General features: G+C 43.1%; 2 protein-coding genes across 3 annotated transcripts in view; one reads left to right on the plus strand and one right to left on the minus strand.

Annotated features, from left to right (window-relative positions):
* Nucleotides 1-16,140: 16,140 nt before the first annotated feature.
* The window catches only part of LOC310867021 (cytochrome c-like), a 453,272-nt gene continuing 444,043 nt past the window's right edge, over nucleotides 16,141-25,369 (plus strand). The window contains exons 1-3 of one of the 2 annotated variants that reach the window (XR_014569970.1): nucleotides 16,141-16,203; nucleotides 17,841-18,021; nucleotides 19,845-20,051. Coding sequence is in view for 1 of the 2 variants with exons in the window: in XM_083776814.1 (XP_083632940.1) it covers nucleotides 17,853-18,021; nucleotides 19,845-19,990 (315 nt within the window). In the remaining variant the exon portion in view is untranslated. Of the gene's footprint in view, nucleotides 16,204-17,840; nucleotides 18,022-19,844; nucleotides 20,144-25,369 lie in introns of those variants that run through there. The other variant, XM_083776814.1, reaches the window with a different exon arrangement.
* Nucleotides 24,558-24,986, minus strand: LOC310861614 (protein cornichon homolog 1-like; the record flags this gene model as incomplete). The annotated part of the gene is made up of 1 exon (XM_083769133.1): nucleotides 24,558-24,986. One exon carries the CDS (start codon nucleotides 24,984-24,986, stop codon nucleotides 24,558-24,560), a length of 429 nt encoding a protein of 142 aa, XP_083625259.1.

Consider the following 25,369-nt stretch of genomic DNA (forward strand, 5'->3'; position numbering starts at 1 on the left):
TGCTTCTCTCCCCACTTAGCACGACAGTGTAATTTAATTAAATCTCTTTTTTTTAATACCAAATATTTAGAATTCTACCGGGCATAAGTCTCAATATTTCTGCTTTAAATGTATTCATCTCTTTTTCCTTTCTTATTTCTTTTAGCAATATATCGTTTAGCTCATTCCAGTGTTTGTTCTCCACATCCCAATCGACCGTGCTCTTCGTCCGAATTGCCCAGCCACAACATACCTTTTACATTTATGTAGGGGTAAATATATATCAAATAAAATAATCAAGTCAAAACATACGCTTTGGTACATTTTTCAACCACCCTTATCCTGCTCTCTCTCCCTCTCTCTCTCTCTCTCTCACACACACGCACGCACGGCTTTCCCAGAACCCCCTTCTCCCCCCTCCCTCCTCATTCTCTCATCAAGGGTCATTTGCTCAGTTTCCTGCACACCCCGCCCCCTCCCCCGCTGCTTTTTCACTCCAGTCTCTCATTGGTTGCACTCTGCCGGCTTCTGATTGGACCATGGCTTTGACCACTCCTCCCCTCCTTGACAGCCATCAAACCACCCCCCTCCCTTACACCCCCCCCCATACTGCACTCCCCCTTGTCTTGTTACCTCCCATAACTGTGGTTCCTCCTCTATGTAGACACACCTCCTTTGAAGACAATGGGGAGAATAGTGTATTTGGCACCATCTTGTGGGCAATGTCTCGCTGACACGAACCTGACATGAGGAACCCACCTTAGTATGTGTCACAGAAAGTAAGAAAGAAAGGGAAAAAGTATGTACTGATTTTTATTTTTTAATATATAGTCCCCCCCCAAGTACATAAAAGCAATGATTGTGTGCTTTATTATAATTAGCAGTCAGTGTGAACTGTGAAGTGTATTAGTACAGATTTTCTTTTTCAAAAGTAACCTGCCTAGTGCCTACTGTGTAGGGTACACCTTGAGCGCCATCTGCTGGTGTTGGCTGCACAATGAGATGATGGCAGAGTTGTTTTTGCATGCTAGAACATTTCAAGGCCCAATATTGATGCTCAGCTCTTGCATTAACCATTAACCAACAATGTGTGTGTGTGTGTGTGTGTGTGTGTGTGTGTGTGTGTGTGTGTGTGTGTGTGTGTGTGTGTGTGTGTGTGTGTGTGTGTGTGTGTGTGTGTGTGTGTGTGTGTGTGTGTCACTGAAGACTGCTTGTACTTAAGTTGTACCTATACAATACATGTTTGTGTACAGTATGTGTGAGTCCATGCAAGTGCACACACACACACGGCACATGCGTGTACACATAACTAGTAACTACATATATACAGTACACGCCTGACTCTGCATGGCGTCAGCCACAGCTGCCCATCCATCACCACAGTGGACACACAGAAATGGATTTGATTATTGATAAAACTATAAGTTGTCAGTGAGACCTGATGGATGTGTCTCTTTGCTGAGTGTATGGGCATGTAGAGTGTTGTGGCGATGACCTGACTGATGTCTAAGTGAGGGAGAAGATAAAACTCCTCATAAATCAGCTCACATAAATCTTGATTCTTGAATCTTGAAACGGGGGGGGGGGGAGATTATGGCACATTCCCACAAATCATCTCAGGGGAACCAAAAGGGGTGTCCCGGTTTCGGAGCCTGGAATTCTGGGAACGCTTCCAGGCCCCCTGGGCAGCCTTGGAGACAAAGGTAAGAGCAGCACTCTTACCCCTCATCTCCTCATGGCTTCCACTACTCCGACTCCTCTTCCTCTCTCTGTCCATCTCGGTTTAGTCTCTCATCTTCTTCCTACACCACTTAAACCCTATACTTAGTTGAACGGAGTCCCCTAGGGCTCTGCCGCTCTACACTAGGCCCAATGCAGTTTTCACCAAGTATCTTTGAACAGCCCAGTCTTTTTTGAGTCACAACCATCTTCTATATTCACCAAATGTTAGCGCCAGGGTTCAATTGAAGTGGTTAATGTCTGCTTCTATCGTTCTTTGTTTCTCTGCCATTTATCTATCTCCCCTGCACACCTTCTGAGGTGGCGCAGTCATGTCTTCGGTTTCAAAAGAAACACAGATGGACTTACATACCGACAGGGAGAGACAAGGAGTGGAAAGAACAGGGAGGAAAGAAGGAAAAATGCGAAGATGAAAAGGCCGCCTGGGTGAACAGGACAGGGAGGCACATTAAAAAACATTAAGAGCAGAGAATTACAGTGGCAAAGCGCAAGGTCTAACAGGGACTGACGTGTGGAGAGGAGAGAAAAGGAAAGCAGAGAGGGGAGTGAGACGTTGTCGGTGAAAGAACAAAGGAAGAGCTTGCCGTGGGGAGGCCATCTACGGATAAATCTCGGATTAAGTGTTGGAGACAAGAGTCGTAAATCGTGGCCTTGCAACCAGGGTCAGAGCAAGAATGGAGAGTGCAAAACAAAGAGTGGGGTGGGGGCAGGCATAGCAGCACAAAGAAGAGTGCAAAATTAGGGGTGAAATAAATTATTAGATACTCAAAGTAATAATTTAACTCTTCCTAATATAAAATATATGAAGATAAACAGAATAAGTACAAAACTAAAAGAAAAAAATATTTTGTTGCACTCGTTACATCATCAAAAAGTCCAGATGTAATTATTCTATTTCCATGCAAAGGGAAGTAAACTATAAACCCATTTGGCTACAATTTAGGCATTTAGCAGACACTCTTAATCCAGAGCGATTTACAATAAGCAAGAACAAAAAATATGGTAATACATCTCACATACATAATAAGTAGTTATCATGAAACATGTGTAAGCTAAGAACGTAACAGTGGAATATCTATATAATGAAACTATACATACTATACACTATAAAGTACTATGACTACATAAAATGCAATTATAGTGCTGTCTACGCAACATACTATAAGTCTATATAAAATGCTATCTAAGTCTACATAAAGTGCTATCTAAGGGCCGCTAGGGCAAGTGCTACGGGCCATGATGGAGTCTGGGTTTTCAGACTACGGCGGAATATTGGGAGTTAGGCTGCAGTTCTTTCTGATTGTAATGGGAAGTGCATTCCATAGTTTTGGAGCCAGAAAGAAGAAGAGTTTGGGACGTGTGGAGCGTTGTCCCGGCGTTTTTAGTGAAGGTACTTCCAGCATCCCTGCATTGGCTGATCCGAGTGCGCGGGAGGGTTTGTAGGGTTCGATCATACTTGCAAGATATGGGGGAGCCATGCCAGCATCAGAGTTTTGTATTCTGTGCGGGCAGCGACCGGTATACAGTAAGACATGCTCATTGCTTGCACTGCACTTGACATTGGGAAGAATGGAGCGGCGGTGGATCAGGGATAGAGTGGCTGGATGGTAACCGCAAGGTTGCCAGTTCGAACCCGGGCTCTCCCAGAGTTAGTGTCGAAGTGTCCTTGAGCAAGACTCTGAACCCCAAATTGCTCCTGATGTGCTGGTTGGTGCCTTGCATGGTTTCCGCCGCCATCGGTGTATGTATGCATGTGTCTGTGAATGGGTGAATGTAATGCACAATCTATGTAAAGGCGCTATATAAATGCACCATTTACCATTTAGCCACGCAGGGAAATAATGTTCTGGCGTGAAAGTCTCGATCGAAAATCTGATCACAGCAGCTGTTTAGCCATCAGCGCAGTCACTCAACAACGTCAAACAACAAACAACAAATGGCTGCCCACACTGTTCCTACCACTGTGGTAACTTGCGACCATATCGATCTGGCTATGATAAATACTTTTGTGCCTTTACTGATAGGTTGAAAGTAATCTGACAGGAAATGGGGAGAGAGAGATGGAAGACATGCGGCAAAGGCCGTCGGGATCGGGAGTCGAACCCGCGGCACGCCATCAGGCTGGCTCAGCAGCCCAGGTGCCCAGACGTTTGAGCTAACCGTCCGAGCCGATAAATAGTTTCTTTACAGAAACGAGGGGTTTTATAATCATCATCCTCCTGACATATTTTACCATGTTTGTTTACATGCTGGTAGCACTCATTGACTGTGTTTGGTTAGCAACCAGGTTAGCCATATAATTTATAACGACGTCATCGTCAACCTATATTGATTGGCTGGTGTGAACCAATCGCCGAAGACTGCCGCTTTGACAACGCCTATCCCAGCCTTTCCCACGGCTGCCGTGGGGAGGGCTTTCAGTCTGAATAATTAAGTGAAACTAAATGAAATTCAGGCTAACTGTCCCTTTTGACTGCCTGTCCATTCAAACTCTAGACGAGCCTGCTCCAAAGTTATTAGTGCAGCCACACCTGGCCGCCGGCGAAAACTACAGTTCTCAACAGGCCCAAAAATTAAGGCCCGGCCTTAGCTGGGCCCTCATCGAACCCTGTACACTCAATAAAGACAATGCCCCCGCTGCCACACTTAGATCTCCATATATGGAGCTGACCTGTTATTCTGACATTCTATATGTTGATCTTACCTCATCAAACCCTGTACACTCAAGACATGCTCCATATATGGCCAGTACAGAATTCATTCCATATGTTGATGTGACCCCCCATGCCAAAGCACCAGCGCTCGCCCAGCAGTGTGAAGTGAGTGGTGCAACTCTGTGGTGGTTCCCGGGGGGGGGGGGGGGGGGGGTTCCGGCATGCCGCCCCGTGTCCGAAACGGTTGAGAAATGACTTACCGTGTGGCGGTCCCTCTACTGTAAAGTACTGTACTGTCACTGTACTGTACTGGCAAAAGCGAAAGCATCATAGTTAATATGTGCGTGCGTGTTTGAGTGTGCGTTAGGTTGCGCACAGGTGGTGAAAAACAACCATGCTGTTTTCATGCTCATACCCAGCCAGGCAGCCAGCCAGCTACCCACACACATAGCTCCGCAAGGGAGTGGTTGCACCACTCAAAAAGAGCAACAGCAAAAACTGAAAATGTGGACTTACCCAAAACAACTGCATGAAGGTCTGTCTGCTGTCCTCTGTGTGTCCATCAAACGAATAGTTTTCTTCCTTTTCTGGGTTTAGTCCCTGTGGAGGTTGAGTCCATGTTAACCCATTCTAAGCATTATTTTATACTTTTAATAGCTATTGAAAAATAGCAGATCTACAAGTTCATAGCACTACGAGCTTGTAGATTTGCTATTTTTGAAAAGTCGTGAAAATGTGGCGCAAATCTTTGAATATATACTGTATATTCTTTCAGAGCGAACGTTTTTAACTCAAATCTTTCCTTCTGGGGGGGGGGGGGGGGGGGGGTACCTGGAACAACATATTTTCAGATGGGGGTCGGCAGCCAATTACATATATTTTTGCGGGTCCTTGACATGAACATGTTTGAGAACGACTGTCATAGAAACATGTTTTTTTCCAGAAAACTGTCAGGATTTAGAAGGCATTTGTAGAATCTGGTCTCAGGTCGAAACTGGTTAAGTAAAGTATATTCACAGGCGACGGCAAGCCCACACGCCTCAGACATGATAGCCTATCCAAGTGTCGTATAGCTACTGGACAAATACGTGCAGGTCACGTACAGAATTGCTCAACGTAAACGTTATTTAGAATGTAAAGTTATACAAGCTATTCCAAACATTAACAAATCTACACGTTTTCTAAATCTTTCATCGCTCAAATCACATTCACATTTTTAAAGGACAACTGTGGGTTTTTTTTCAACCAAGGTTGTTTGGGTTTTTATTAGATGAGTGTTTACTTTTTCTTTCGTTGCTTTCTTTCGTTTAAGCGATTTTAGCTGTTTTTGACAGGGGGCGGGGGCATTCAAACAAGTGGCTAAATATGTAAAAAAAAATTACAATAGTCCTACTAGACCCCAGGAAATTACATCTGGCCAAAAAAGGATCACAGGATCTATTGAATGTGAAGGGGGATAGGATCCGACAGGAAGCACACACATCTCCAGAAATTCTACAGGTGCTGGTCAAAGATATACGTACAATGAAAAGGAAGGGATGTCCGCACACTGATTCACTGCTCCCAGGAAAATTATTTATTTCTTGAACGTTTCGACCCTTGTGGGTCTTTGTCAGGTATGAGTACACAACATCAAGAGGCGTATTATATACAACATATATATATACAACATATATATAGAGAGTCCTTAGCTTGACATGCCCTATATGCTGATTGCAGCCTCATCCTTTCAGATGCGGTGGGCGTGTCTTGCTTGATTTTCCTCATTGCAACAGAGCTTGTTCCTTGTTGACCTGCCCATAATGCTGTTGTATATAATACGCCTCTTGATGTTGTGTACTCGTACCTGACGAAGACCCACGAGGGTCGAAATGTTGTTCAAGAAATAAAAGGATTTTCCTGGGAGCAGTGAATCAGTGTGCGGATACCAGGGGGATGCCATACTATGTGTCCATACTAGGCTCAATATGTCAGATTGTCACCTCCCCCTTCACATTCACTAGATCCCTAAAAAGGGCGAGGTCAGCATCCGCCTGGGTGACGGCAGACTGCTGGGCGAGCGCTGGCACTTTGGCATGGGGAGTCAGATCAACATATGGAATGAATTCTGTACTGGCCATAGAGTATATGGAGCGTGTCTTGAGTGTAATGGGTTTGATGGTCAGATCATATGGAATGTCAGAACAGGTCAGCAAGTGACCAAAGTCCCTTAGATCCCTCTGGAACGCTCTCCCCAAACATATCCGAGATGCCCCCTCACTTTCTACCTGCACTGAAAACCCACCTGTTCAGAATCGCATTTCCAAGCTGATTAAATTAAACTTGTTATATGCACTGTTTTATTGGTTTTACTCTTGTAAAAAAAAAAAATCTAATAAAGTGGTCCTTTTTCTTGTTCCCCCCCCTGGCCCCAACACATGTAAAGCGTCTTTGAGTGTCATGAAAAGCGCTATATAAGTCCCAGATATTATTAAGGGACAAAGTGACTTTGATCACTTATTGTTTGTGTTTTTTTTCTTCTTCTTCTTCTTCTTCTTCAAGGGACCAAGAAGTCACAAAGTGACTTTGGTCACTTATTGTTTTTGTGTTTATTTTTCTACTCCTTCTCCATCCACCAAAAATAGCAGTTCTGACTGAACCGTGGAGTCGGTTTTCGTGAAACGCGGTAATCTGGTAGAGGGCCATGCCAAACGGTGACCATGTGAAGCCCATGACCATTGGCCAAAGGGTGGCGTCTACACGTGAACTTTGGACCTATACGGACAAATAATCATAGTACATTTCTTTAAGTCAAAAAATGAAGTTTTTATGAGCCAATGAAAATTGAGGCATGAGGGTCATGCCAAATAGTACTGAAAGCAGTCTTACTCCAATTGGCCAAAGGGGGGCGCTATAGCATTTTTCTTTTAATGAATAAAAAACAGTCATAACTCATGCTTCGTTTGGCTAGAATTCATGGCACTTGTTTCCACGTGTTCCCCATGTCCTCATGGGAACACATCACTTTGACAAGTAAGCTCCGCCCTCAGATTTTCCGCCATTTTGAGCAGTTTGAAAAATTCTTATACCTGATTTTCTGCCTAGATTTTTGAGCGATTTGCGTGAAACGTCCTACACACAATCTATGGTCCATTAACTGAAATCCCGGTTGAAGAGAAGTTTGTACGTGAAAAGCGTGGAAATGGTTAATGACATGCCGGTCAGCCTACATAAGGTTTACGTTGTGTGTGACGTCAGACCTCAGCTCCCGGTCAGCCTACATAAAGTCTGAATTGTCTTTGAGACTTTCACTTAATTTAAGGGAGAAGTATTCCTGAGAGTTTCCTGAGGGTTTTTTGAAGGATTTTTCAAAGACGCAGTACGAGTGAAGACACAGAGAAGAGGCAGAGGGTGAGGAACTCAACCTCTCATTCTCATAGCAGTCCATTGGGTTTGATGATGGAAGGAAGAAGTGAGTCCCAACATGTCCAGACTCAGGTCTCCTGTTTTGAGAGTCCACATGCTGGTGCCTCCACCTTCCTCCATCAACACGTGAAGAGGAGGAGCCACGACGACCTCCACTGCCAAACGCTGAGGAACGAACAGATGCCCTCGGCAGCACGTCAGCCAATCAACAGCCCCGTAGCCAGCCAGAAACAAGGAGACGCGGATGGACCAAAACCTGCCGGTCATCAACAGTTTACCAAGAACGTAGCCCAGGCGGGAGACGTAAAGACACGGCGGCTGAGTCGCACAGTAAAGAAATCCCACATCTGTAAACAGTGTGACAAGAGTTTCAGTTGGTTAGATAATCTGCAGAAACACCAGCGTGTCCACACTGGAGAGAAACCATACCACTGTAAACAATGTGACAAGAGTTTCAGTCAGTTAGGTAATCTGCAGATACACCAGCGTGTCCACACTGGAGAGAAACCATACCACTGTAAACAATGTGACAAGAGTTTCAGTCAGTTAGGTAATCTGCAGAAACACCAGCGTGTCCACACTGGAGAGAAACCATACCACTGTAAACAATGTGACAAGAGTTTCAGTGTGTTAGCTAGTCTAAAGAAACACCAGCCTATCCACACCGGAGAGAAGCCTTACCACTGCAAACAGTGTGACAAGAGTTTCAGTTGGTTAGGTAATCTGCAGTTACACCAGCGTATCCACACCGGAGAGAAACCTTACCACTGTAAACAGTGTGACAAGAGTTTCAGTCAGTTAGGTGCTCTACAGAAACACCAGCGTGTCCACACTGGAGAGAAACCATACTACTGTAAACAATGTGACAAGAGTTTCAGTGTGTTAGCTAGTCTACAGAAACACCAGCTTGTCCACACTGGAGAGAAACCTTACCACTGTAAACAATGTGAGAAGAGTTTCAAGCAGTCAGCTCATCTTAAATCACACCAGCATATCCACAGTGAAGAGCAACCATACCACCGTCAACCAGGATTATAATAGATTTGGATTTTTGAGTGGCGCTAGCCCCTCCTATGCCCAGCTTTGTGTGTTTGTGTGTACCCCAGAGTGATGATTTAATTGGCTGAGCTTGCCCAGCTTTCTGTGTCTGTGTACCACAGAATTGAGGATTAAAAATCACACCGTGTGAAGTGAGGGGCGCTCTTGTCATCGTACATCATCCAATAAAAGAATATTATACTTCTTCATGAATTAATTTGAATGAATATTATCTTCCCCCAAAAAAAGGAAAAAATAAAATATATATATATATACACACACACTTATATACAAAATCCCTGAGCTGAATTAAAACAGTTGCACTGTGTTTAGAAAAGCCGATATGCTCGTCCATATATGCCGTAAATCCTCCTTTCAATGTCAATGGCAAATGTGACACGAGTTAAGGACAAAGCTGCATATAGGAGGGGCTATCATCGTGCATCATCTTGCCCTAAAATAGTCACTGTGCCTATTTGCTCAGACACTGTGACGTGACATTCTCCATTCATTGTCAATGGTAATGGTTACACTGACGTAACATTCTCCATTCATTGTCAATGGGAACTTAATGTTTGTTTAAGACGAATTTTGTGGACTAAAAGCTGGATGTGGGAGGGGCTAGCTGGATATGGGAGGGGCTAGCTGGATGTAGGAGGGGCTAGCTGGATGTAGGAGGTAGAGATGCAACCGATCCGATATTATATCAGTATCGGCCTCCGATCCAGCTTAATTAATGTATCGGAGATCGGATTTGATACACCGATACAGGAGGGGGGGACACGTGTTTAATGTTTACAGTCCGTCCTGCACAGACAGTGCAGTGAGCAAATCCAACCTCCAGTATGTACTGCAAACAGAGACTATAGAAAAAAGCCCCACTAAGGTGCAATATGCAAGAGAATGGAATCACTTACAGACTTTCTTTTTTTTTTTTAAGATATTTTTTTTGCGGCTTACGCCTTTTATTGATTTTTGAAGGGACAGACAGTAGGCTGACAGGAAACGGGAGAGAGATGGGGGGATGACATGCAGTAAAGGCCGTGTCGGGTCTGGGAGTCGAACCCGCGGCACACTGCGACTGGATTACCAGTCCGGTGCCCAGACCGTTACGCTACGGCCTGGGCCATCACTTACAGACTTAACAGTAATAAAAGTATAAAGTTTACCCGTCATCGCACGGATGATGACGGATCAGTCAAATCACTGCATGCTCAGTTCAGTTGTGTGGTGGAGCCTATCATCTATAGCTGCGTTCTGACATTGATGAGATTGCTCTTGTAATCCTGCATTCTTCTGCTATATATTTACTGCACACACGTGCTGTTTAGCGCTATGTGATTCAAGCTTTGTAACTTTATTATTGCCATTGAAAAAAATGCTGCTGTGACGACGACGATGATGAAGAATAAGCACGTCGTCGTCGCGGTAAAATCCGTCTTTATATAATTGGCTCAGTTATCAAACCATGACATTGTTGTCAGAAGCTCAAACACTGATTCAGATTGTAAGTGTAGTGCAATTCTTAAGACCGACAGAGTTTGCAAACTAAAGTAGCAACACAACACCAGCTAGCACCATAACAAACGTCCTGAGGTATTTTTTTTCTCCCCGAGTTCTGTCGGTAAGGCTCAGGGCTTTTGTCACATGAAAGCGCAGCTGATTCCCGGCATCGCATTAGGGGTAAAAAGGTACCACGTGTATATAGCAATAATAATAATTACTATTATTATTATTATTATTAATAATAAACCATAGAATGAATTAACAGGTTACATGCAGGCAAAACTTTAGGGGTACAAATGTATGTACCCCCCTGTACCTTTGCACATAATAATAATCCATAGTATTAATTAACAGGTTGCCATTCCCTTAAGGTTTACAGGTTAAACAGTTCATATTCTTATTTTTACAGGTTAAACACTTAACCATAAACATCCCCTCTTTGAGTTTTTTTGTATTCATTTGTTTTGCTATGTAGCCTACAGCAAATATCGGATCGGCAAATATCGGGAAATTTCAAAATTAATATATCGGATCGGAATTGAAAAATCAGTATCGTTGCATCTCTAGTAGGAGGGGCTAGCTGGATGTAGGAGGGGCTAGCTGAATGTGGGAGGGGCTAGCTGGATGTACTGTAGGAGGGGCTAGCTGGATGTAGGGGGGGCTAGCTGGATGTGGGAGGGGCTAGCTGGATGTAGGAGGGGAAAAGTAAGGGAAAAGTAAGGACGACAATTGTGATTGGCCGGAATGTGATGATATATGCTGATAAGAGCGCCGCTCAGTTCACACTAGTGTGATTTGTTATTAGTGGGTTTTAGGTAGGTTTGACCTTTCTTTCCTAATTCAGTTAGTCTTAATTAGTTTTTAGAGTGAGACTGCTAATTTTTATATTATTAAGGGACCAAGAAGTCACAAAGTTACTTTTTAAAGGGACCAAGAAGTCACGAAGTGACTTTGGTCACTTATTACTTGCGCAAGCAGAGCGTGCAAGTAATAGTTTTCGTCCATGTCGCCGTTTACAAACGTACAAATTACATATACATAGAGGAATTTCCTTTAATCCACCCGACATATACGTCACACTCACACCATCGAAAGCTGTCTCTTACCATATTTAACAATACTATTTTTTACCTCCAAAAACTAGGTACGTAGCAAATAGCTAAACCTAATAATTCAATATTTCAAACGTTCTTTCACAGAGAAGCTGAGATTTGACAGTTTGTAGCGGTCGACAGTACTTGTGCGCTCTGCTTGCGCACTAGTAGGCCATTTTTAACTTTGAACGTGCATATCTCATGAACCGTTTGACCGTTGGCAATGACACTTTGATACACATATGTGTATCCTCATGCCAAACAACTTTCGTTCTGACTTTTGACCTCTGACCTTTAGATCACCCGCCATTTTTAATTATATGAAAAACATTTAAAATGTATCTCCTCCCAGGATCTTTGATCAAAATGCATGAAAACTTCTACACGTGAACTTTGGACCTATACGGACAAAATAAATCGTAATACATTTTTTGTAGTGAAAAGTTTTTATGAGCCAATGAAAATTGCTGGTTTGTGAAGATTCTTCTTCTGCCTCTAATTCATACGTGCAGCGTCATATGCTTATGTCACTTCACAGTATAGTAGAGGGTCATGCCAAGTAGCACTGAAAGCGTACAAGAGAAGTTTGTACGTGAAAACACACTGTAGTAATGGATAAAGACATCCCGAAAACCAGGACACACAATTGTTACCGAAAATACTGGATGATGTTACTGTTTAGAATGAGTCAAGTGACTGTGTCTGCATAGGTCTACCCTTGGTAGAGCTCTCGCCTTTGGAGCAGAGGGTCATGGGTTCAAATCCGGGTAGCGACAACTCAGCCTGTGATTCTTATTTGTGCATATTGTTCTTATTGCGTATGGTCTTCTTTCTTGGTCCTGCCTTATCGCTGCTTGCAGCTATATTTATTATTATTATTGCCCTCTATTGGTTGAAAAAGCTAAGAAAAAGTCTGTGACATTCTTATCTCTGGAGTAACTACAATCCTACTTAAGTTCATACCATCCTTGTTCAGTTTTTGTGGTGTGTACAAATATGTACACTATTCAAATTTGTTTTGCAAATATGATATTTGAAAGATTCCTACAATAAAATAGCATAGTGGCCCAAACAGGCAGGTAATGTAACTCTTGAAATGTGTAATCCTAGATCAGGGGTGGGCAACTTTGACGATGGAGAGGGCCACTATATTGCCACACTCAATTTTCTCTTTTGGGTCTTGAACTGAAAAGTTTGGTAACCACTGGCGTACATGATTTGAACATGCATGCATGGCACAATTTGGCACATTTTATCAGACCTGAATCTATACCCTTCAAGTTCTTGTTTATACTCAAAATGATTGACCATCACACAGGTTCTATTGGAATTTGTAGCATTTGCAGAAATATTGGGCCTTAAATGTACTAAAAAATCATTAGTAAAATGTAGATGCAACATTTCACTGCTTGTAAATTATTTTCAAAAGTATTGATTCTATTGCAAAGTTCCTCTTTCAAGTGTGCAATACTTGGTGCAACACTCGTTTTCAGCACCATGCGAGTTAGGGTGAACTTCCTCTTTAAAGTGTGCAATGCTTACTGATGAAGTGGTGTATGTTTGCAAGGGCTCATGAGGAAGAGTGTCTGAGGAGATGGCGAGATGGGGAGAGAGGGAGATGAACATACAACGGTACCATTACCGAGCATGCATATACATACACAAAAATGGCATGCTGAAACTGTATGAGCTATCATACAGTGTTACTACCGGTATTACACCAGACAGTGGCCTTGTGGTTAGAGTGTCCGCCCTGAAACTGGGAGGTCGGCGTTCGATCCCCGGCCGGGTCATACCAAAGACTGTAAAAATGGGACCCAATGCCTCCCTGCTTGGCACTCAGCATCAAAGGGTTAGATTGGGGGGGTCAAATCTACTATTCAAATGATTCCCGAGCGCGGCACGGCTGCAGCTCACCGCGCCTTGGCTGCGGCTCACTGCTCCAAGAAATGGGTCAAATGCGGAGAACAAATTTCACTGCGGTAACGTGTGTGACAAATCGTATGACTTTGACTTTGATTACATCTTACTGACAATGACAGACAACAGATATCCCGGTCCTATCATCCAAACATTGCAAAAAGATTTGCAATGTTTGCAATGGGGGTGGCCCAATCTTGGGCCACCCCTTATCCCCAAACCTATTTTGCCATTTGCCGGGTTCACACCCACACACTGGGATGACCACTTTAGAGGTTTGTAAGCCTCGGCTGATGTTACAAATATTCTATTTGACTGAGGCAGTGAGGCTGTTGTATATTTTCAACATTTCATATTAAGGAATCATTCAAACTAGTAGGGACTAGGGAATGGACCTGATGAAACTCAATCTAACAGAGGGTGGTAATCATACATTTGCATAACATTTGATTATTTTACAAAGTTGGCAGAGGCCCATGCTCTGACAAATAAGACTGCAGAAGAGGGGATAAATTAAATCTATGGCCTACTTCAACACTGGGCAAATCTCAATTGATGCCAATGGAAAATGTGAATCTACATGTGAACAACTGGGGTCAAACATAATGATGCACCTCAAGGCCATGCAAGATTAGATGCCATTTCATTTTCTCACTTTGATGACAGAGGTCCCTTCTGGCAACACTACCATGATTGACTATACGGACACATGGGGCCTAATAGAGGAGCCAGTCATTTCCGAGTTACCAGCTCAGAGACAGGCAGATGAGCGCCAACGCCTGTCCTTGATACTAGGACAAGTTCTCTCTCTCGATTAGCTGACAGGATGGGCAGTCTTCAAAGAAATAAGAAAGTTGAAAGCCAAGCATGTGGTGAGCACTGTCTCACAAGCAATGCTATCGATGACCACAAGCAACCACAGCATCCAAGCCTAGGCTGTTTAAAAAAAAAAGGAAAAAAAAGCTTTTCAGCACCTTGGACAGCAACCAAGGGGGATTCCCTAGGCTATAATTGGATCGACCAATGGTTTTCAACCCTTTTCATGTCAAGCTACATTATTTATTTGCCATTTGAGCCACGGACCTGATGAGATTTAGCCTCTCAGGCTCAAAACTAAAGAATATTTTGTTGTCGTTGGATAAGACTTTGGCCTTTCTGGCCAAAATGTACATTTTATAGTGCGACAGTGCGCCCACTAAGGAAAGTAGGCTTCTAAACTTTTGTATTGGAGAGTACGTAAAATGTTCTTAATATTTCCTCTACAGAGGAGAGGTTAGTCTACGTTTCATGCGAGCCAGGAAAGACAACAGTCCCATAGCCTAAATGCAACGGCAGTAAAGTGCATTAGGCTATAGACCACCAGAGCTAGACCCAAACCTGGCTGGAAGTAAACCATAAGTTGGAATAAAGTGATTTTGTTCCTCCAAGGAAAATGGACGCATGCATTGTTCAAATCACACACAAATAGGTGTACTTGTAATTAGTCAAAAGTCAGTGACCTCACAGGTCTGTGTGCCACTGCTGAATGAGCCAAATGAGTAAATCAAGGCGTATGACACCCGACACACACTTACCACAATGAAAGTGAATGGAAGCAGATAATAGACTGTAGAAATGTATTTATCTTATGCTGATTATCTTGAGCCATTAGTGTCTGATGCCACTACTAGATAGTACCAGGTACCGCATGGTGCCACTAGATGGCACCAGACACCAAGTAAACGTCTTTACTCTTTACCAAAGCCAAACAGAAGTCAACCTCAGGGCTCTCCCCATCTTTAGCAAACAAACAATTTTTTTTTTGTATTTTTCAGGTCAGGACTAGATACAAATCTTCACATAGTCATTTATCAGCATAAAATGTATAGTGTTTTTGTGTAAGCCTGTCTTCCATTACTTGTTTATCATACTGTCTAATATGAGTTAACTCTCCTGTTGGTATTCCAACTGAGAGAGAGAGAGAGAGAGAGAGAGAGAGAGAGAGAGAGAGAGAGCTACACTTCCTAACCGTTTGCCCACTGTACCAAGACATCAGACAATCACCCAAGGAGAGTTGGAAAACTAATGACAAAAAACTCCCATATCTGTTGGGTGAAGTGCAACAATGTGCAAACACAGCAGCGAGATTTGTAAGCTGCTGTGACAGGAGAAGGATGTCAAATGGAATACAAGCACCTTAAGGAATACAAACCATTGTAATGTACACCGTTTATCAAAAGTATAAAGCCAACGTCTCCTATATGGACAGAAAATGCACAATCTTTTTATAGTTTCACAAGATAGTATGTATAACACAGCTCTTTACACCTTTATTTAATTCCTATTTATATCCAATATCTATTTGTAATACAATGTTTTTATTTTGATATGGTTGTTCCACTTCTGCTTTGGCAATGTAAACGTACGTTTTCTCGTGCCAATAAAGACAGAGAGAGTGTGAGTGTGAGTGTTAAATAAACGTATTCACCTGTCTCACGTACAGCAGCAGGCTTAACCCATCGTTTCCCTTTTGTTATACCTCTCGTCTCTTGAAACAAAATGGGTGTGAGCACAGTGAGTGAATACCTAACATCGCCCAAAGGTTTGCGCAATTCATTCACTTTTATGACCAACTCCTTTTTCGGGACAGGCAGAGACTGAGTGAATCATAAGTAAGAGAGTAAGAGAAATTTGAGATGTTTTTTTAAGCAGTCCAATCCGGAGCAGACAGTGTGTCGTCTATGTAGAAGTAGGTAGGGCTTATCATTATGTGAAGAATGCACACTGACAATACAAACACACAAAACATTAAATTGGCTTGATCTGCTAGAAAAGGTGTGGATAGTACTTTACCTGCGAATTAATACCCATCAGCGCAAACCTCCGAAGTCGGGTAAGCTTGTTTTGTTATTTATATCCGAGGCGAGTTCTAATAAACGAAAACAATTAGGGGGCAAGAAAAGCTGCATGACGAGTCTCTCAGTGGTTTTGTTTTTCTTCCTGATTTAAGCTCTCCGGCGCTGCTCCGCAGCTGTTGTACATTTTCTGTTAATTATGGGCGTTTATGGACATGCAATGTATCAAGGCTTCTATTATAGGCTAAATACCAGTGGAAATAACTTAGAAGTCATCTATTCTAGACTGTGTGTTACACAACTTAGTTCCACTAGTACTAGGTAACATCTTAAGTTCAAGTAAGTTCGTTTCTTCTCAGGAACGCAGCGCAGCCTATAGCTATAGCGCGGTCAGAGCTGCCGATAGAAAGTGTGTTGCCTGTCAGGTAGGCACTAGGCCAAGTCCTACCGAAAAAAACTAAACCCATCAATTTATTTAAAACTTAAAAGCATACCAAAAAATGCATATTTGTACATTGGAAAAATGCATGTTGGCTGGAAATAGCCTATTTGGAGTCCAAATTCAGTGTTCATATTGTGAATCATACATAATATCATTACAATGACAGGACATGGATGAGCACCACTGTTCTATAGCAGTGGTTCTCAACCAGTGGTCCGGGGGCCACCAGTGGTCCTTGAGGGAGTTACAGGTGGTCCCCAGCTAAATGATGGAGAGTTAATTGGTAACACTCCCAAGAGTTAAATATTGTTAAACATCTACATTTACAATCTACAAGAAGTCTTCACAATTAGAGAATGTAGAAGAATTGTTCTTTTGATCAATGTTTGCCTGTTATCTCAGTAGCAACATTCAATCAATACAGCATGGACATGTGGACATATTCTTTAGTTTTGGGTCTGCAAGGCTAAATCTCATCAAATGGTGGTCCGTGGCTCAAACATGCTGAATAAATAATGGACCATGGTCCTTGATATGAAAAGGGTTTACATTTACCACTGTTCTATAGAGCGTCGCAGTCCCTCCCCCTTTCAGAACAACGAGTGGCCCAGGAAATGAATCTCAATGCATTTTGCCCATAGGCTTTTCTTAAAGTATTTATTTAAAGACGGTTACGCCGCGGACAAAGCCAACTCGGATCGTGACAAATCATGACAATGAACACAATACTTTGGGCCGATCAAATCATTAGAAAGAAGAAAATAAAGGCAGGAGACAACACTATTTGTTTTGTTTTTCTTCTTATAAATTATTTGATGGGGAGGGACTGCGACGCTCTACACTGACACGGAGCAAGACAGGAATGCCCAAAAACGTCACATCCGGTTTTTAGCCCGGGGTAAGAATTTTCTATGGCTGCCAATGCAACTTGGTCCAATCCTTAATCACATACGGACAAACATCTATGCCGATAATATCTAACTTGCGGAGGTAGCGTGCCTTGTCCACGGGCAACAGATCTTTCAACGTATGGCATTGCAAATACGTTTGATAATCGCTACTCTGCGCAATATTGTTTTGAAAATGCCGCAAATTGCATTGCAGTGAACGAGAGCAAATCACAACTTCCCCCGGGGGTGGGCTTGACGCGCCTTCGTGTCAGTGTATATTCTTATGTATGGATGGTTACATTGTGCATGTATGGATTGATTACCTCTCTCTTCCACAGCTGTGTGTAGTGATGGGGGACCTCAAGAAAGGGAAGAAGGCATTTGTCCAAAAGTGTTCTCAGTGTCACACGGCCAACGAGGGGGGAAAACACAAGGTGGGACCCAACCTCTGGGGTCTGTTTGGCAGGAAGACAGGCCAGTCGCCGGGATACAACTACACACAGGCTAACATTGATAAGAGTAAGTGTGTGTGTGTGTGTGTGTGTGTGTGTGTGTGTGTGTGTGTGTGTGTGTGTGTGTGTGTGTGTGTATGTGTATGTGTATGTGTATGTGTGTGTGTGTGTGTGTGTGTGTGTGTGTGTGTGTGTGTGTGTGTGTGTGTGTGTGTGTGTGTGTGTGTGTGTGTGCCATGCACGTGCATACGTACATGAGAGAGACAGTCAGACAGACAGAGAAGTTAAGGTCATCTGGGAGAGTGTACTGTTCCTTAAAACAGGCATGGCAGTCATGCTGCAGGTCTGAACCGGCAGGTTTACGTTGATGAGATTCCTCCTCTCTAACAACCCCACTTACAGACTCAGTCTGAACCAGGGGGGCAGTCAGACAGATATTTTGTGAAGCCACTAAGGAAATCGGGACTTCCTGAAAGTTCATAATAATGGCCTGTTGTGGCGCTGTCATTGGGCCCCAAAAAAAACCCATATCTCCATAGAGGTCCATGTATTTGGGCCCAACTTCACCTAGACTGTATACCTTAATAAACATGGTCATGAATACTTTCTATACTGTCACTAGTTTAAAGTCTCATTTCTCATGTCATAATATTCTTTTTGGAAAATTATGGTCCCATTTATTAAAAAAAAATACCATAAAGTCACGTATGTTCTGAGGGGCGTGGCTACCGCTACAGTCTATGACCGGGAGCCACCCCCCGTTCGAGTCAAAATAAAAACCAACGAAGATGAAGGGGGGAAGTCCCGCCTCGTTGTCTGGGCCAGCCAATGGGACAGCTGGGCCCAAACGGATCTAGAAAGATGGCGATTTACAATTCAAGGACTGACTGGCTTCATCTTACGTCCATATCAGACCCGGGGAACGCTTTGTCCATATTTGTTTTTACAGTCTATGGTCTGAACACAGCTTTGATGGATGTGTTCTGCCCCCCTATCAAACAAAATGTTTGGTCAAACTATATGGGCTTCCATTGGAAATGCATTGGAGCGGCCATTATACACTGACACAAGACAGGTGTCTTGAATATGTCGACCCCACCCGCTCACCTCCGCCCCACCCCCTCCATCTTGGATCCTAAAACACAATATAAAACAATGGGAGAGAGGTGGGGCAGAGAAAGGCCCATATTGTGCGGATTAGTGATTAGACAGAGTTTTGTCAGAGCAGCAGCATTATTGGCTTAGTAATGGAACAAAAAGGGCGGGTATATTATCATGGTGGTACTTGGAGAACCAACTCAACCACTGAACTGCTGTTTGTTTGTGTTTGTGTGTGTGTGTGTGTGTGTGTGTGTGTGTGTGTGTGTGTGTGTGTGTGTGTGTGTGTGTGTGTGTGTATAAAAGCAGTTCATTGCTTGAGTGGTTAAACACATATGGTAATGGTGTGTTTACTCAGAACATAGGACATTCTTCCAGTAAGGGCGAAATCCGTTTGACCCGACCGACCTGTCGGTCGGTATTCCGACGCGGCGGTCGGTAAGTCACAAGGCAGGTTTATTTGTAATATATATATATATATATATATACCACTTCATACACAAAGTTAATTCAAAGTGCATTACATAATGCACCATGTGCATTGGGACTCTGACCCCCACACACACACCAACTGCATATTGTGCTATAGTGGTTCTGCCTCACATGTACAACTGCATTGCTGCCGTTGTTGATACTACAATTGCTACTAATTCAACTAGTACTATAGCTGCTACACACTTGGTAATGATAATGTTGGTGTATGGTGAGAGAAAGGGGTTAGAAGTGGTGACGGTATAGTCCTCATGCTCATAATAATACAAAACCTGTGTATTGTCTGTCCCTGAATTTCAGATATAGTGTGGGGAGAAGACACTTTGATGGTGTATCTTAGGAATCCCAAGAAATACATCCCAGGAACCAAGATGATATTTTCTGGTCTCAGAAAGAAGAAAGAACGACTTGACATTATAGCCTATTTAAAGAGCATCACTTCTTAAGATCAGAAGCAGAACCAGCTCAGTGGCCTTGTGGTTAGAGTGTCTGCCCTGAGACTGGGAGGTCGGGTTCAATCCCCGGCCGGGTCATACCAAAGACTGTAAAAAAGGGACCCAATGCCTCCCTGCTTGACACTCAGCATCAAGGGTTGGATTGGATTGGAAGTCCCTGCGACATACTAGCGTCATGTCCAGGGGGTGTACTTCAAGCTGCCTCACGCTACAGAAACAGGAGATAGGCTCCTGCCCTATGGGCTCGGCAAGGCTACTTACTTACTTACTTACTTCTTAAGATCGATTCATACTTTGTCACACAATGCTGTCACATTCCTATAATATAGATGACCTACAAGCTCATGCAACGCGGTGTGAGCTTGTATAGGCCAGCAATGCGTCTTTGCTCTCTTCTGTTTCTGAAATAGCTGCCATGTGTTTTTCTTGTTATGTGGGACTGTTTTTAATTAGGATTGTTGGGAGTCTCTTTGGTGCTTGGATTTTTTCTTCTCCACATAGTTCTCAGACCGGGCCTTGTAAAATGCTGCAGACTTACCCTGGGGTTTACAAAAACAGCTATAGCTAACTGCTGACTTCAGACTGCAAAACAACTGTTACTGTGCATTATAGACTGGTGCTGTATGACTGCTATAACAATAGACTGCTATATAGCCTACTAGAAGTATTGACTGATATAGCAGACTGTTAGTGTATGTTGTATATTTTCTGATTCTCACTCAGTAGGTTGCGACCTACAATTGTTCTGTAAGACATGCTCGTTCCATCAGAGACAAAAAACAAACACATTTGGATTGAAGAACATTATATTGTATGCGCAATGCACTTTTACTTTCGCAACTTTTTCTTTCACTGGATGGATGCCACGAATGTCTATTGATCTTTTGTATTGCTGTTGAACTGTATATCTAATGTATAGCTATTTTAAACCTACACATTACTCATCTGTAGTACTTATATCCACAAGAATATTGGCTCCAGGATCAGTGTTTGAAATGAGGAGGTCCTTAATTGTTATGGCATAATATGTCAAAATATCTCCAAAGAGCCATTTGTAGGTCCCACAGTGGGTTTGAGAGTACATGTAGAAAGTAACTCTTGTAAATTAGACAAATTCAAATGATCTCATGACAGTTGTCAACATGCATTGCACACTTGTAGTACTCAGTAAACTACTTACATATTTGCCACAGCATATTGGTTAGGTGGCATAATCTAGTTACTAACGGTAAAACTGGAGCTAATATTCTCTAACGTTCAAGTATTACTAAGAGAGTAGACACATGATGTATAACTGTTTAGGTCTGAAATCGCTGAACTTACCCTTTGTTTTATATTTATATACTCCTTCCTCCACTTCCACAAAAACATCTTGTTGAAATGAATAACACCTGTTAAATTAATGTCTTCTGCGATATGAATATTGTGTTAGTGATTATGACGATACATTAATGTGCAGCCTTTGTCGAGACTAGCATGAAACCTGATGGATATACTCCCACTCCTCATAATGATGTTTTTGATATCCCTCTTGTTTACATTAAGTTCTATTGTATCCTACTGCTGAAGCTACTTGATGAAAGTGGGTCATAAAAGAATGAGGGGGGGGGGTAGAAGTTGAAATCTATATATCCAGTCGTGGATATGTGGCGTGTGTTCTGTGCAGGTGCTACAGTATGTGCTCTCAATAACTGTCCGCCCATCCAGAATATGATCTGAAACTACACCAAAACCACACTTAAACTTAATCATCTTCAAACTATAATTGCATTGGCAGCCATAGATTAATCGTTTCACATTAATCAGTAATGCCATTACCCAAAGGAAAGCAGGGTGGGAGGACTGTATGTGTTAGCAAATGTGCAGACTGCAATTATTTCAACGCATGTGTTTTTTTTTTTTTACATTTTGCCTAATAAATTTCTATTTTCAGACCTGAGAGTGGTGAATGCAACAGATTTGATAAATTGTTAACTACCGATCTGAGGGGGAAGGTACTGTACAGAGACCGCCTATCAACTGCTTTATTATATAGACAGAACCAAAAGAAAACTATTCTACATAAATACACAACATCCTGCATATCTTGGACCGATCGATTTCAAACCTGGTGTGTGAATCAAATTGTTTTAGCTAAGGTGTTGTTGGACAAAAACAGAACTGTGTGCAAGCTCATTTCAATGCCAGAATAGCAGGACATCAGGCTTGGTTATACCGCTTTATGGTCATTTCCTTGTTTGTTTCCTTGTCATCCTGCTGACAGATTTTCATTGCCAGTTGAATGTCTGTCTGTCTGCCTGCCTGCCTGCCTGCCTGCCTGTCTGTCTGTCTGTCTGTCAGTCATTACACATGTGAGTCAATTTAGGGGCATCTTTGCGTTTGTACCCCTGCCACAGGGGTAATGTTTAAAGCAGTGACATGTCATTACTACTTAAAGCAAAAATAAAAAGTCCATAGACTTAGTTGCCACATGACGTCATGTCTGAAATAGTAAGAATGTAATATTCAGCTATTAGTGTATATGTTCTTCGGCCTACACAAACATTGTCAATGAATGGAGAATTTTACGTCATAGTGTCTGAGCAAATAGTGTCTATTTTACATCACGATGATGTACGATGATAAGAGCGCACAGTTGGACTAATAACAGCTTGGATCCCGGACAGTCCATGACACCCATCATCTCTGACATAACTATATGAATACTACTGTATGACTCCCTATTTGGGCAAGATTTCAGCCCGATTCAAGCGCCCACTTTGGTTCTCTGAAAAGGCCTAGTCCGATTTGTGTAGCCTGGCTTAATTGGCTTATATTGGCCCGCGTCTAGCCACTGCGAGGCTACAATTTGTGCCTAAATTGGATTCCAAGTCACAACGGTAACATCCATGATGTAATGCTCTGATCGGTGCTGCTGGCCTGAAAATAGATGTGAATGGGCCTGCACCAGTGAGTAGAGTCTGTGGGGGCCGGAGGGCCAGGGCCCCCATGGGGATTTCCAGGGAATTGCACCCAAACGCACTGAAGACAGTCAAGACACTGTCCAACACCGCCCTCCCCTGGCTAAACCAGGCATGGGCCCCCATGAGGATTATGAAAACTATTTGTCTCTGGTTCAGGACAACGAGCCGCTGATCTAATGGATGGTGCAGGGGCCCTGCACCATCCATTAGATCAGCGGTTCCCAAACCTTTTTGGCCATGCACCCCCTGTTAACTCCCGACCTAGCTGGCGCACCCCGCCCCCCCCAAAAAAAAATTCAAAAGCTATATAGAGCCATATATTTCCTATATGCACATATATGAATTATGAACCTGAATATGGCATATATATGCATCATAGGCTATATTCTGCATATACTATGCCATATTAGCATAATACGTTAATATATTTAAAATAAAACAATGGCACCACCATTAGCCTTGTCATGTCACGCACCCCCTAGAAGGTGCACGCGCCACAGTTTGGGAACCACTGCATTAGATGATAATAGGGTATGTATGAACCACTGCATTAGATGATAATAGGGTATGTATGAACCACTGCATTAGATGATAATAGGGTATGTATGAACCACTGCATTAGATGATAATAGGGTATGTATGAACCACTGCATTAGATGATAATAGGGTATGTATGAACCACTGCATTAGATGATAATAGGGTATGTATGCGGAGAGTTTGAGACCACTTGAAATGCTGTAAATCTAAGTGTGAAGAAGCAAGGCCACTAGGCCACCCTGAACATCTAAGTTGTCTAAACAGACAAACATCAAACGATCTAACATGTCCTGGAGGATGTCATGTCACTGACCAAGTGGGCATTAGTTGACAAAAGGTCATATCCATGCGGGCGCTCATTCTATATTGCCACCAGAAATGCTGTGAGGTGAGGTGGGATGCGTTGTGCGATGCGTTATGGTGTAGACCAGGGGCGCCCAAAAGATCACAAAGGCTGTGGTAGATCACATGATGCCCCTAAAAATATATAATTTAAATTTAAAATAGGCAGCTGCCACTTGAATTAAGGTGACTTGACTTTTGATATCAAAAAGTGCCTGTCAGCTCAAACCCACAATGCAATATCTTCTGTTTTCAAAAGTGTTGCGCACAAACCTCAGTAGCGTTACAAAGTTATATAGGCCTACTAAAAAAAACAACCAATTCCATTTCCACCCTTCTATTATATGTGACATCAACACCACTATTCCAAAGGTACTTACTATTTTCAGCAAGATAGCTATTTTTTGGGTGGGTAGATCTCGTTTAGCTCGGCATTTTGAAGGTAGCTCTCAAGTCAAAAAAGTGTTGGCGCCCCTGGTGTAGACAATATAATGGCACCGTGAAGAGCAAGACAATCTGAGCTGAGAAAGTGGATATTTTCAGTCTTTACCATGTTATTCGCAGGGACGGATTAAACTCCTGCACGAGGGCCCCGGGCCCCCCACGCAATCAACAGCCAATGAAGGTCCCCAGGAGGAGCCCTTTTTGAGGTCCTCAAACCCATGCAGTACCATGCAGTCCAGTTTCCCTGAAAGGCCCTATGTGCTATAGAGTTCTATGTGCTCAGCAGAAAGTAGAGCCGCACGTAGAGAAAGAACAGTGACAAAAGGTAGAAGGCCAGTTTGCCCCAGGCCTCCTTTTGGTAGTACGCGAGGACGTCCGCCTTGGTGATGGTCGTGGGGTCGTACAGCCCCGGGCCACTCATCACCGGCCTGCTCATGTAGCTCCGGACGTGGTGCGCGAGCAGGGGCACGTTGAAGCCGAGGGTGAGCCACTCGGCGGCGCAGAAGGACGTTGCGCAGAAGACATGGACGAGGTACTCGGGGAGCACGAGCGGGTTCAGCGTGTTGCAGTGATCTATGGGGTTCCTGTGGTCGACCTTCAGCTCGTGGAGGAATACGACGTGCCACAGAGCGAGGGAGACCAGGGCTACCATGGGCAACAGAGCGATCATGTAACAACAGGCGGTGAATGTGAGGACCATCTTTTGTTCTCCAGCCGGTTTGCTTTGAGATTTCACATATATAGGGAATGAGGTATATATGGTGTCCCTCAAAAGCTGAGCTTGCTTATAAGGTCCGGGATTTGTAAACCCAAATAAAGAACACGGTAACACAATGCACCAGGAGAAGATTAAATTCCAATTTCCAGGTGAGCAAAGCAAGCAATTATAAAGGCAGTAAACTCTGGCAATTAGTTGACAAGAAGCCAGGGTTTAAATAGTGCACAGTGATGAGGCAATGATGACGTTGCGTTGATGAGGTGGTGATGAGGTGATGATGATGATGACGATGACGACGCCAGCCATTAAACATGGCTAAAGTATTGAGGTAACCATTGAACCTTAGGACTGGGCACTTGTGAGAA

This window comes from Protomyctophum parallelum, assembly GCF_964188405.1.
Source record: "Protomyctophum parallelum genome assembly, chromosome: 1".
NCBI classification, from domain to species: domain Eukaryota; kingdom Metazoa; phylum Chordata; class Actinopteri; order Myctophiformes; family Myctophidae; genus Protomyctophum; species Protomyctophum parallelum.